General features: G+C 47.5%; 1 protein-coding gene across 4 annotated transcripts in view; it reads right to left on the bottom strand.

The window, feature by feature from the left end:
* The window catches only part of SMARCAL1 (SWI/SNF related, matrix associated, actin dependent regulator of chromatin, subfamily a like 1), a 56,244-nt gene extending 43,940 nt beyond the window's left edge, over positions 1–12,304 (bottom strand). Inside the window, exons 1-6 of one of the 4 annotated variants that reach the window (XM_059052784.2) lie at positions 11,852–12,304; positions 10,846–10,882; positions 9,583–10,454; positions 8,731–8,781; positions 5,147–5,389; positions 1,682–1,732 (exon numbers count right to left, since the gene is read on the bottom strand). In XM_059052784.2, coding sequence (XP_058908767.1) covers positions 1,682–1,732; positions 5,147–5,389; positions 8,731–8,781; positions 9,583–10,396 — 1,159 coding nt within the window. In that variant the 5' untranslated portion in view covers positions 10,397–10,454; positions 10,846–10,882; positions 11,852–12,304. The remainder of the gene's footprint in view (positions 1–1,681; positions 1,733–5,146; positions 5,390–8,730; positions 8,782–9,582; positions 10,455–10,845; positions 10,883–11,851) is intronic. The other 3 variants (XM_067026831.1, XM_059052783.2, XM_067026833.1) reach the window with 3 other exon arrangements.
* Positions 12,305–12,877: the final 573 nt, after the last annotated feature.

Here is a 12,877-nt window from a genome sequence, read left to right as displayed (position 1 = left end):
GGTCCTCAAGACTTGGAACCATTACATAACGCTATGTAAGTTGCAAATCATGGTTTTTCAACATTGCATTCATCTGCTAGTGCTGTAAATATCCTGCTTTTTGTTGCTCCATAAAAGTCAAAGCCTTTATAGCTCACATATTTATATGTCATTCTGTGGTTGAAAGACAAAGGGGTGAGAGGAAAAAACTCACTCCTACCGCTCATCAAAAATTCAGCTTTGGGGCTTCCCTGGTGGCGCAGTGGTTGGGAGTCAGCCTGCCCATGTAGGGGACACGGGTTCGTGCCCCGGTCTGGGAAGATCCCACATGCCGTGGAGCGGCTGGGCCCATGAGCCACAACTACTGAGCCTGCGCGTCCGGAGCCCGTGCTCCACAGCGGGAGAGACCACAACAGTGAGAGGCCCGCGTACCGCAAAAAAAAAAAAAAAAAAAAAAAAAAAAAATTCAGCTTTGGCCAAATAATCTGCTCTAAATCACTATTTCCAAAGCGCAGCAGCCAAGGGGTCTCAGATCAATGTCAGCCATCCTTCCTGCTTCAGCTAGTGGCTGCTGATACTAAATAACTCATCATATTCAAACTTAACCTTGAGTTTGCAGCAAGTCTTTCCTCAAGAAATCAAAAGCTCTTCCCTTATATTTAATTTCTGTCAGTAGGGCAAATATGGATTAAACACCCCATGTTTTACTGAAGGGACACATGGGACCCAGAATATTCAATTACCTACCTGACGCTGCATAGTAAGTCACGTAAGGAGGAGACAGAGGGAAGAGACCCTCTTCCTTAAAGCCCTAGCCTGGTGGTCAAGACAGCCAATGATATGGATCCCCACTCCCAGCCCCACTGAGCTGGAGCATGTCTCTCCTGGCCGAACCCTGGTACCAGAAAGTTCTCAGGGGGTCAGGCAGGAGGAACCTCCATTGTGCCAGCTGGACACCCGCTGCAGAATATCGATGGTCTGGAAGATGGGTAGCAGACTGGTATTCCAGGACAGGCTGAGCTATGACCATACCCCACCCCCTTTCTCTGGCATATTGGAATTCATTCACTGCCCCACCCAAGCAGAGCACAGAGAAGAAAAATGATACGCCCAAACTGGCTTCCCCTTCTTGGAGTTACATCTGTACACACGGCCCTTCCCTTGCTGAGACTCCAAAGCGCTTATTAATTGCTGATGCGCCCTTGCCTTGGCTTCTGCCTCTGGCAGAGCTCAGCCCATGATGAAGCCTGTAACCACTAAGGCTCTCCAACTTTCACAGACCATCTGGTCCTAGAAGTAAGCTGAGAGAGCCTGTTCTTAGAGGGAATCTAAAGTAGCTTCCATCTAAGCTCAGCAATCCTAGCTTGCCTCTGATTCCCCCAATCCACAAACCCTCACTTCTAATACTTCTATGATGGGTGTGAGGTTTCACAGGCCTCAAGAATTTGACTAGTACTGCCTCACTCTGATGCAAGAGGAGACCCTGCATTGGCTTGGGCTGCTGTAAAGCCACCATCCCAAAGCACAGGGACATGGCTGCCCGAGACCAACTTTACCTTTACTAGTCCTGTACGCAAGCATGCGAAGTTATCGCCGTGGAGGGGAGGAAGGAGGTGATTCTTTCAAAATACATTAAATTTAAGGCACACAATTAAGGCTTAACAAACAGCATGATACAAAACGAGCAAGGTGGTCAGCTCACTTAGTTTACTGTACTCTTCCAGAAGAAAGTTCCACTTCCTGGTCTTGACATCTGCAATGACAAGAAACAAATAGGCAAACGTGACACCCTGCCCTTCTGCAATGTCACCACACTTACTCATTCATTCCCTGCTTCCACAAACCCCCGGGAACCTCGGGTGACATGGCTGATGTGGTGCCCGGCCCTGAGGACACAGAGATCAAGAGTACCAGTAATCGAGGCTTTCACAGAATTCAGGGAGGAAAGACAAGCAACATGAAGACAGCACTGGGCTGTCAGCGTGCTGATAAAGGGAGCTACGGGCACACAGGACTGGGGACGGCCCAGCAAGTCAGAAACATCCTGAATCTCCAAGGTGGGGATAATATTGTAGCTTGCACTTATTCACTGCTTACCTTAAGCCGGGCACAGTGCCAAGAGACTCATATGCACCATCTCATCAGTTCCTCAATAAGCGATAAGCTGGGCACCATTATTAGCTCCATTTTTTTTTTTTGCGGTACATGGGCCTCTCACTGTTGTGGCCTCTCCCGTTGCGGAGCACAGGCTCTGGACGCGCAGGCTCAGCGGCCATGGCTCACGGGCCCAGCCGCTCGGCAGCACGTGGGATCCTCCCGGACCGGGGCACGAACCCGTGTCCCCTGCATCGGCAGGCGGATCCTCAACCACTGCGCCACCAGCGAAGCCCTATTAGCTCCATTTTGTACATGGAAAACAAGCTACATGTGGTCAGTGAGGTCAAACAGTCTATGTTCAAATCCCAGGTCTGCCGCTTCCTGGATGTGTGACTTTGGGCAAGTTATGTAACTTCCCTGCGCCTCAGTTCCACATCTGAAAAAGGAGCCTCCTATAGCCCCTGACTCACGGGGTTCTTGTGAGGATTACATAACACTTAAATGTAAAATGCTTATGAAAGAGTTTCTGGCAAACAATGCACTCAAAAACAAAGGTAAACAATGATAAATTATTATTATTATTCCATCTTCTGATTATGTACGCTGTAGCATAAACTACACATAATATTAACTAACAAGGGTGAGCATCTGGCTACCCAACATTGAATAATTACGTAGGTTTTCCTACCAATTGACCTTCTGAGAAAATCAAGCAAGCTTCAACTCAGCAAGTGCTTTCTGGGCAGCAAAAATGAATTCTTCTCTGTCTGGTCACTGAAGAAGCAAGGCAGTTAGGGAAAAGGCATCATGGATACTTTGAGTCCACTTCAGGAGCAAGGTGGCCCAGGTGTGACCTGACAGAAAGACCAAAAGCAGACCGACTACTCTTGATGTGGGAAGAGTGCAGGAGATCCTTTCTGACAAGAGCTTGATCCCGACAGTGGCAGGGCAGCAAATGGGAAAGTCTGTGAATAAATGCAATGGCAAAAAAAAAAAAAAAAAAAAAAATCCAATGATGATGTTTTAATGTCTAGGGGCCTGGGCAGGTTTGGGTGTGAATATTTTCACTGTTCTCATTCCTCCCCAAACAGCAGAGCATGTCAGGAGTGTGCTTTCAAAGGCCACAGGTCAGAAGACACAGGTGATCGGTACTTGCCTTTTGAGGGCCACCCCAGGCGGAAGCCGAACACCTGAGGGGCCAGGGGAGGCAATCTCTGGACTGAGGCTGGGCCCTGCACATTGTGCCTAAACCCTACTCCCCAGCCTGCTCTCACCAGTCAAAACTCTCTCCACCGAAGGGATAAAAATGCAACAGCCAGCATCACCCGCTCCTGAAGGAAGCCCCAACCTTGATGGAAGCTCACTGAGCAAGTCATCCCACAGAGGCTTGCCCCATGATGCTTGCCTGCACGTGATGTCTCAAAGGCAGGAGGTTTTAAAGGTTTGCTTTCTACTTGCCTAGGGAAAGCTAAAACCGTTTCAAGAATGGGAATGGGGCTTCCCTGGTGGTGCAGTGGTTGAGAATCCGCCTGCCGATGCAGGGGATACGGGTTCGTGCCCCGGTCCGGGAAGATCCCACGTGCCGTGGAGCGGCTAGGCCCGTGAGCCATGGCCACTGGGCCTGCGCGTCCGGAGCCTGTGCTTCGCAACGGGAGAGGCCACAACAGTGAGAGGCCTGCGTACCACAAAAAAAAAAAAAAAAAAAAAAAACCCCAAACAAACAAACAAACAAACAAACAAAAAGAATGGGAATGCACAGACCTACTAGAGCATGGACTTGAGGATATGGGGAGGAGGAAGGGTAAGTGGTGACGATGTGAGAGAGTGGCAGGGACATATACACACTACCAAATGTAAAATAGATAGCTAGTGGGAAGCTGCGGCATAGCACAGGGAGTTCACCTCTGTGCTTTGTGACCACCTAGAGGGGTGGGAGGGAGGGTGATGCAAGAGGGAAGAGATATGGGAACATACGTATATGTATAACGGATTCACTTTGTTGTAAAGGAGAAACTAACACACTATTGTAAAACAGTTATACTCAAATAAAGATGTTTAAAAAAAAAAAAAAGAATGGGAATGCAAATCCATAAAAGCCACACTGTTTTGTAAAACAACAGGGCCCAAGCTCAGAATGAAACCCAGGTGTTCAGAATTCTTCTGCTCTTTATTCTGATGCGGCAGCTTTTGAAGAACCTCACAAAAAACAAAGCAGGGGCTTCCCTGGTGGCGCAGTGGTTGGGAATCCGCCTGCCGATGCAGGGGTCATGGGTTCGTGCCCTGGTCCGGGAGGATCCCACGTGCCGCGGAGCGGCTGGGCCCGTGAGCCATGGCCGCTGGGCAGCAGGGCCCGTGAGCCATGGCCGCTGGGCCTGCGCGTCCGGAGCCTGTGCTCCGCGGCGGGGGAGGCCACAGCAGTGAGAGGCCCGCATACCGCAAAAAAAAAAAAAAAAAAAAAAAAAAACAAAGCAAAACTGCTTTGCTTTAGCTGGTGGTTTTCAATCCCGGCTGATTATTAGACTCACCTGAAGATTTTTTTTTAAAACGCCAATGCCCAGGCCCCACCTCAAGCCAATTAAATCAGTAGCCCTGGGTGGGAACCAGGCACCGGCTTTTATTCTGGGGATGGGGGGTGGGCAATCTGTGATGTACCCACCCCTCCAGGTGGTTCGGAGGCATGCTCAAGTTTGAAAACCATTGGCTTAGTCTACCCAAAGGCATTTATTTTTATGGCGAATGCCTATTTTTCAAGCTCTACTAAGGACAAAATAAAACTAAATGGGTTTATGTGGCTGAAGCAGGAACTGACCTGCTTCTACCAAGAAGACAATGCCCAGGTGACTGGGGAAGGAGTCTTCTCTTTGCAAGGCCTTTAAAGACAAAGCAGGCCCCACTACGTGTTCAACAATCTGGAAAAATTTAGGGAGCACCTTTCTACAGGAAGAGGAGAAGGTTAGAAAGGCTCTACCAAGAAAGTTACTTCTGAACATTTAAAGAGAGGAGAACACCCTAGTCTGAGATCACAGGCCCACTCTGCATCCTGGAAATCAGGCAGAGGCCAACTACTTGCCGTATTTTCTGGAATCCATCTGTTTAAACAGCACAATCAGGTCTTCTGAATAGCTGATGTCTGCCTCAAAGCGGGCCCGGGAGATGAGTATGCACTGCCCTTTGACAAAGGCAAGGGAGGGAGCTACAGGAAGGCAGGTCTGGGCTGCAATGCTGCTGCTGCTGGTGGAGGGCGACTCCATGTGGCCCTCGGCCCCTTCCAAAGGCTGCAGAGTGACAGCCTGGAGGTGCTGGGCTGCTTTCACTGCCAAAGAAGAAAAGGACAGAGGTGACAACCCGAGCTATGACTTTTACATGGCCCTGGAATGCTAAGGCAGGCACAGGAGGAGGGCAGGAGCAGGATGAGGAGGAAGTTCGCTGGGCAGGCAGGAGAGAAAAAGCATAGTCAGATGCGGAAGATGTGCAGGTGTGCTTTAATTGGGGCTTCAGGTATTTCAGGATTTCCTGAATGTAACCCTTCTATTCCTTAGGTTTCCCAATTTAAAAAACTTAGAATTCAGAAATGAACAGGGGGGACAGGGATCTCACCAGCATGAGTAAACTTATCAGATAATTTCTGTGGCCACGTCAGAGAAGCCACCGAAGGAAGTCAACACACCAGAAATCACCCCCTTAACCCTGCTCCCAGGTCACCGTCTGTCCACCACTGGGAGGACAAGGAAGGAGACACAGGATCATCAGGTCACAGAGGTACAGTGTTGACCCTTATTTTCTCTATTACTGAGGCATTTTATAGATTAATAGATTTGACGACGTAGAACTAAACTGTCAAAAAACACCAACTGAAATGAAAGGTAAAAGTAGTGAATAAAGATATTTTCAAGAAATATGAACAGAGCTCATACTTTAAAAAAAAATACTAAGACCACATAAGATAAGAAGTTAGGCAACCGATCAAAAAGGGGAAAATGACTAATAGACATTTGGAGAAATGTGCAACTCCGCAAACAATCAGAGTGATAAAAAGCCATTTTTAACTTATCGAACTTGCAGGATTAGAAAAACAGGTAACAGATAGGAATAAAACCTTTTGGAAAACAATCTGGCAAAATACAGCAAGAGCCCTAAAAAGTGAGTGTAATGATTCAACTTCTAGGAATCTATCTCAACTCACACAAGTTGAAAAAACAAATATTTATAGACCAAGGTGTTCCTTACAGCTTTGATACTGGGGAAACTAGGAGCAAATTAATATTAAACAAAAAGAAAATGGTTTACTCAGTGTATGACACATTCCTTTTTTTTTGTTTTGTTTTTGGTTGCACCGTGCAGCATGTGGGATCTTAGTTCCCTGACCAGGGATCAAACCCGAGTCCCCTGCATTGGAAGGCAGAGTCTTAACCACTGGACCACCAGGGAAGTCCCTATCACACATTCTTACAATGGAGAATGCTATATAGCCATTACTTTCGTTTTTGGAAGAAATTTTGGAAAAGACAAAAAATGCTATTAAGTATGAAATCATTTTTTTGGAGGTCAAAGTGGTTCAATAATGGACACGCACGTTTTCATCACCCAGAATTAACTATTTAACATGCACCATTAGGGCTTCCCTGGTGGCGCAGTGGTTGGGAGTCCGCCTGCCGATGCAGGGGACACGGGTTCGTGCCCCGGTCCGGGAGGATCCCACGTGCCGCGGAGCGGCTGCGCCCTTGAGCCATGGCCACTGAGCCTGTGCTCCGCAATGGGAGAGGCCACAACAGTGAGAGGCCCGGCAAAATAAATAAATAAATAAATAAAATAACATGCACCATTAAAATAAAAGTGCTTTATGCAGGAACATTAAGTGAAAAAGGCAAGATACAGATTACATTACATATAGAAAACATTGTATATCTTAATGCATAGGAAAAAAAGGCTGGAAGGAACAAAACTAAAATGCTGACAGTGGTTGAGTAGGGACAGACGGGGGTGGGGGAGGATGGCTGGCTTCTCTTCTTTGCACATTGACATACTTTCCACAAGACCTACAGTGAGTGTGTGGTAGGGTTAAAAAGGCAAAATTCAGAGGTGGACCCAAACAACAGAAAGACTGAAAGTCTTCATATGTTACATTAATAAAAAGTATAATCTACTGAGATGACACAGTAATCATCAACTATCCGAAAATTAAGACACAAGGGTAAAGGCACAAATCCACAGTCGTTGGGAGAGTGTTCCAGGTATATCTTGGTAGAGAGCAGACTGAGTATGCAAAACGTTGAGAAGGATACAGAGGAGCTCAACAATTCCTAATCAGCAAAATTCACCTGAAAGCTACAGACAGAATTTTGTGCCAAATGAACAGTTAAAAAAAAAAAAATACGTGGAGCATTACCAAAAACAGCCATACTGCACAGAAAACCTAAATGAATTTGCAAAAGCATTAGTCATCTGAGTCACCATGCATTGTGGTCAGAGGACAGGAGTAAAAAGAGGACAAAACAAACAAAACAGAGACTTTTAAACAGTCTCTGTAGGTTACTTTTGTATACATATATAAAAGTATAAGAAAAGCAAAAAAAAAAAAAATTGACATGACATGAAAAAAATTTCACAACAGTGGAAATCACTGGTTTAACATGATCAGTAACACAACACCAGGTATCAAGACCTACAATGTTAACCCAGAGCACTGGCTCTCCTCCCTCCAACACCTACTAAATTGATTAAAATAATGGGAAAAGCGAGCTCCCCCAAACCTAGTGTCAAACATTTCAAAAGGTAGAGGACAAGGAGAGAAACAGGAAGTTCTGCAGGGAGCTGTCCCACTACCCCCAGAAGGTGTACTGGTGATGTCAGAGGATTCCACCTCGTGCCCCAAATCTGTGGAGGAGTGACATCACCATGCATCCTCCGCTTTTCCCTTTTTGAACTGGGTGGGGACAGAGAGGGCATAGAAATGGCTGCTGGGAGGGAAGAGTAGAACGGGAGATGAGGACACTCAGGGCTGACTCTAACAGAGGTGGAGGCTTCAGGCACTAGGATAAGGTGACAAAAACCTTGGTGTAGGACAGTCAACAAAATCTCAGAAGACAGAGTGGTGCGCACCCAGGGGCCCTGACCACCACCAGACATGACACAGGCTGGAGCCAGCCTGGGCAACACCCGCTCCCCGCACTCTCGGGCTTGTGTTGTCTGCTGAACTGTTACCGTTCCTGGGAGCAGGGCCGGCACAGCTGCCTGGCATGGCTGGAGCCTGCAGTCCAGTGGGCATATACACTCTGCAGTCAGGTGGCTTGGGTTTGAATCTCAGTTGTACAACCGATTGGCTGTGACCCTATGTTAGTTACAGAGCCTCTCTGGACCTCAGTTTTCCCATCTGTAAAATGGCTGTTACAAGGAATAAAAGAGTTAGCATAGATAAGGGGCTTAGAACAGCCTAGCATGTAGCAGGTCCTATAAGTGCTAGCTTTGGTTAATATGACCGGTGCCCTCCTCCCAAGGACCTGCCTCATTAGGCTGGCCACTGGGAGAAGGAAGAGGAGGGCTGGGATGGCGTCCCAAAGCCACATCTGACCCACAAGCTAGACTGTATCTGCTACTCGAGGAGCTTTTCGATACCAGCATCCCCCTGCATGAGGGGGGGACCACACACCTACTTACTGAGGGCACCGTAGTCGGTCATGCTGAAGTTCCACGTCTTGGTGGCAGGATCTGAAATGAAACAGAAGTACCTGGTTTGCCCACAATAAGGCTGATGACTGCTGGTATGAGCTGTACTTGGACATTCAATAAGGGTTTGTTAAATGAATGAATGAATACTAAGTTCAAAACAGTTGACTGAAAAGCCCCTTCTGATGTACAAAATCCCTATAGAGGGTCTTCCCTGGTGGTGCAGTGGTTGAGAAAACGCCTGCCGATGCAGGGGACGCGGGTTCGTGCACCGGTCTGGGAAGATCCCACATGCCGTGGAGCGGCTGGGCCCGTGAGACATGGCCGCTGAGCCTGCGCGTCCGGAGCCTGAGCTCCGCAGCGGGAGAGGCCACAGCAGTGAGAGGCCCGCGTACTGCAAAAAAAAAGCCAAAAAAAAATCCCCATAAGAGGACAAACAACAAATATCAATGAGGATAATGCTTTGGCTCTGCCCTTCTGGGAGACCCAAGCTGAGCGTGCCACGTCACCTGGCTGAGCCAGTTCCATCGCCTTTAAAATGGAAACACACCTACTTCTCACAAAAAACTGTTAGGCTTAAGTGCTACACTGCACACAAAGCACCTGGCAGGGGAACTATTCAGCCATTCTCCATGTGGCCATGTGGCAGCCCCCAAGCATGGCAGCTGTTTGAAGGAACGTCTATTATAAAAGGAAACATGAGCTAAAACAGAAAATTTTTAACAACTGGATGGACATAATGTGCCAATGCACTCTCTTCGTATTTATGAGAAACTGTTAGATTTAAAGAGACTCTAGAAGTAGGAAGAAACATCTGAAAGAACTAGATGGAAGACTCATTACCGTAGCGTCTGCTGGGCAGACTCTTAAACACTGCAATGAGCTCCTCGTTGTACCCAATCTTCACCTGGAAACGATCACCGATTTTTATGCATGTTCCCTGCTGGGAGCCTGCTGCTTTGTGGAGTGGGGTCCCTGATTTCTGTTGTAGTCTTTCTTCTGCCCTGGGCATCACACTCCCTGAAACGTTCTGCCCAGAGGTGGAAGGTCTTGCCATCCTGGCCTCTAACTCAGGATCCCTGGGATCCTGTCCAGAGGAAGCAGCTGCTGTCTCCTGGAAATTCTTTGCTCTGGCCAAAGGCTCGTGAGTTGTGTTAACAAAGGGTGCCGATTTGGTCTTGTGTGAAGCCTGAATCTGACCTTGCTCTAACCCATGAACCCAGAACTGTTCGCTGGAGACCTCTGGAGGACTGTTTGCCAAGGGAGGGGAGATCCCAGCGAGAGTCACTTGATTTGGTGGGCGGTGGCTTGGGCAGGATGCAGGCATCTCTTCTTGCCTCTGCCATGTCCCCTTTGCCTGCTCTGAGGTGCTGAGTTGAAAACTGTGGGAATTTTGAGGTCTCTGGTCACCATCAGATGAACTCCCGGGATTCTGTTGCTTCAAAAAGACACCATGGCTCCCTGACGTAGAAGGATCCTGGTGGAGGTGTCTGGAAGGGCCCTGCTTGGACTGGGAAGGTTTGGCAGCAATGGAGGAGGAGCCCGAGACTGTGTTCTGATGCTGTTCTGCTAATAATTTCTCAGCTCTACGGGCCAGAGCCTTTTGCCGATTCTCTTCAATTTTTTTTCTCTGCTCCTCTGTAAGAGGCAAGGACATTTTAACAGGGAAATGTTCACGCAGGAATGTCAGTCTTTAATTGGAAACTTGGCAAAAGCTGAGAAAGGAAAAACAATATTGAAATAAACATTAAATGTATGTATTTGCTTACCTTGATTTTAACAAGCTTTTGTCCCAGGAAATGCACAAGAAGCCAAAGGATATATGAAAGTTTCTTTTATAAACACATACCCACACAGATAAGTAGGTAGCATGTGCCAAAAACCATGACTCTGACAAAAAGTAAAAAGCAAGGTCGATCAAATCCAAAGCCAAAAAGGTATTTCAACTGCAGTATTTTTCTCCCTCTCATCCACCAGCCAACATGAGTTATCAGATCCCCAAAAGTTATATAGTGCAACCTAAACCCATCAGATAATGAGAAGGGCGACATTTCAAACTAGAAAGGATAATGGATTAGACTGACATAGACCAAAACAACCACATACCATGGCGTGACACTTGCTAAAACAGCCTCTTTCCAACCTGGAAGAAGGAAAAAAGCATTAGCATCACATACACTGCACACTAAATTCACCCGTCGAATACCATCGTTTTATCATTCCTGGCAAGTCAATCTGCAGGTGGTAAACCCACCACCATACCATAGAGCAATGAGTGACTCTTCTGGAAAAATAAGGAAAAAAAAAAGTAATACTCTCATTGTACAAATTCAGACGCTACATAAAGATGTAAAGAAAAGAGTAAATTTAATCTGTAATCTCAGTATCCATCAATAACCACTGTTCATAGTTTAGAGTACAGTATAATTCTGATGTTTTTCTATCCATATCCATAGATTCAGGTCATGTATAATATTTGGAAGACAGATGATTTATTACAAAATAGGATCATTATATATGTTCTGTTTTGTATCCCTTTCCCGATTTCTTTTTTCCAATTAATTTACTTAGGTCATTTTTCTATGAGCTGAGCCACTTTTACAATACTCTAGACCCAGGCGCTAGACACCAATTTCTCTGGCTTGATTCGAACTGAAGAGCTGCTACCCAATGTAACGCCACGTAATGTTTATAATGATGACAAGGGGGGGGGGGCCTCTGAGAAGCGCCCGAGGGTAAAAAGGTTTCCTTCCTGCTGGGACTCTCTTTGACCAGAACTCATCGATCCCTAGAAACCTTCCACTTCCTCCAACCACCAGCAGTTAAGAAGGGGTTAGGGAAAGGCATCGTTCCCGGGCTCGGCTGCAGTTGTCAGGCTCCCTGGGTAAAACACTCCTGCCTAACTTTCCAACCAGCGCTCTGCTACGCCCCCAAACTCTCCAGATCCAAGGCCATGGGCGCTGCCTCTCCACTAGACAGGGGAGACGACGCCATGGGATGAAATCCCATTGATCAGCCTCAACCCATAAAGCCATCCCACTACATGGACGCCCCTCTTCTTTGTGCTGAGACCTGTGTTCCACCCCATTTGGGGGGCGCGCCTCTCCCCGACCTGGCAGTATGGGAGCGCCGCTCCCACGCCGATCATCTCCACTTGGATTCACCCTTTCCGTTGGCCCACTCCCTGCTCCAGGGTAGCATTTGGTCTCGTCCGCCACCGTCGCCTTCCTCCCAGTTTACCTTCTCACTCGGTGAGGCCTAGAACGCGAGCCACATTCGCGCCCGACCCCGAACCCAGGCGCGTCTCCAGGGCCCTCCCGAGCCAGGTTACTCTTCCGGGTGGCCGGTTAGGCCCAGTTATTCGAGCGCTGCCAGTTCGCTCGCCTTATTTCAGCAGCCAGGCCTCAGAAGTAGTGCTGGTGGTGGGGTCGCTCCCCTACACTTCCGAGAGGGCAACGCGGCCTCAGTTACGCTTTAAGAAGTGAAAGACCTCAGACGGGAGACCCGAGCGGTGCTGCAGGGCCTTCTGGGATTTGTAGTTTGAACTCGGAGCCTGGTGAGAATTAGGAGACGCAACGTCGTGGGCGGGGCTGAGATGGTGCACCCTGGGAATTGTAGTCCTCGAGTCCCTCAAAGGTTTCAGCAAGCACCGGATCGTGAAAGCCTGGGTTGGTGTTTCCAAAACTGGAGTCACGCTGTCAGGAGTTGTAGGAGGTTTTTGTTTTTTGTTTTTTGTTTTCCATGCACTTCCTTATTTTTATTAGCACCCAGGAAGGAAGCAATATGAGCTGTGCAAAATGTACAACATCGTAGTAACACAGAGTTTGATTTGACAAAGCCAAAGATAGTGCAACTGTGGCTAATCTCATAGTAATACGGAGAGACGGGCAGACGGATTTGGTCGCTCTGAACAAAAGTATACCCAGGGGTATCCATTCCTGATTTGATAACCTTGCAATTTAAGCACCACCTGCTGTTCCAACCCCGACCTGACCTTCTTGGATCAAAGGAGAATTAGCATTGTCGTCACTGTCATCATTGTCTTCATCAGGCATCGTGCTGAGCATTTAATGTGAATTATCTCATTTAATCCTCACTACAACCTTAAGGAACACACAGTATTTGTATCCCCCTTTTA

Source organism: Kogia breviceps, chromosome 2 (assembly GCF_026419965.1).
Source record: "Kogia breviceps isolate mKogBre1 chromosome 2, mKogBre1 haplotype 1, whole genome shotgun sequence".
Classification (NCBI taxonomy): Eukaryota; Metazoa; Chordata; class Mammalia; order Artiodactyla; family Physeteridae; genus Kogia; species Kogia breviceps.
The sequence above is the reverse complement of the archived record's forward strand: the minus strand, read 5'-3'. Positions and strand labels throughout refer to the sequence as shown.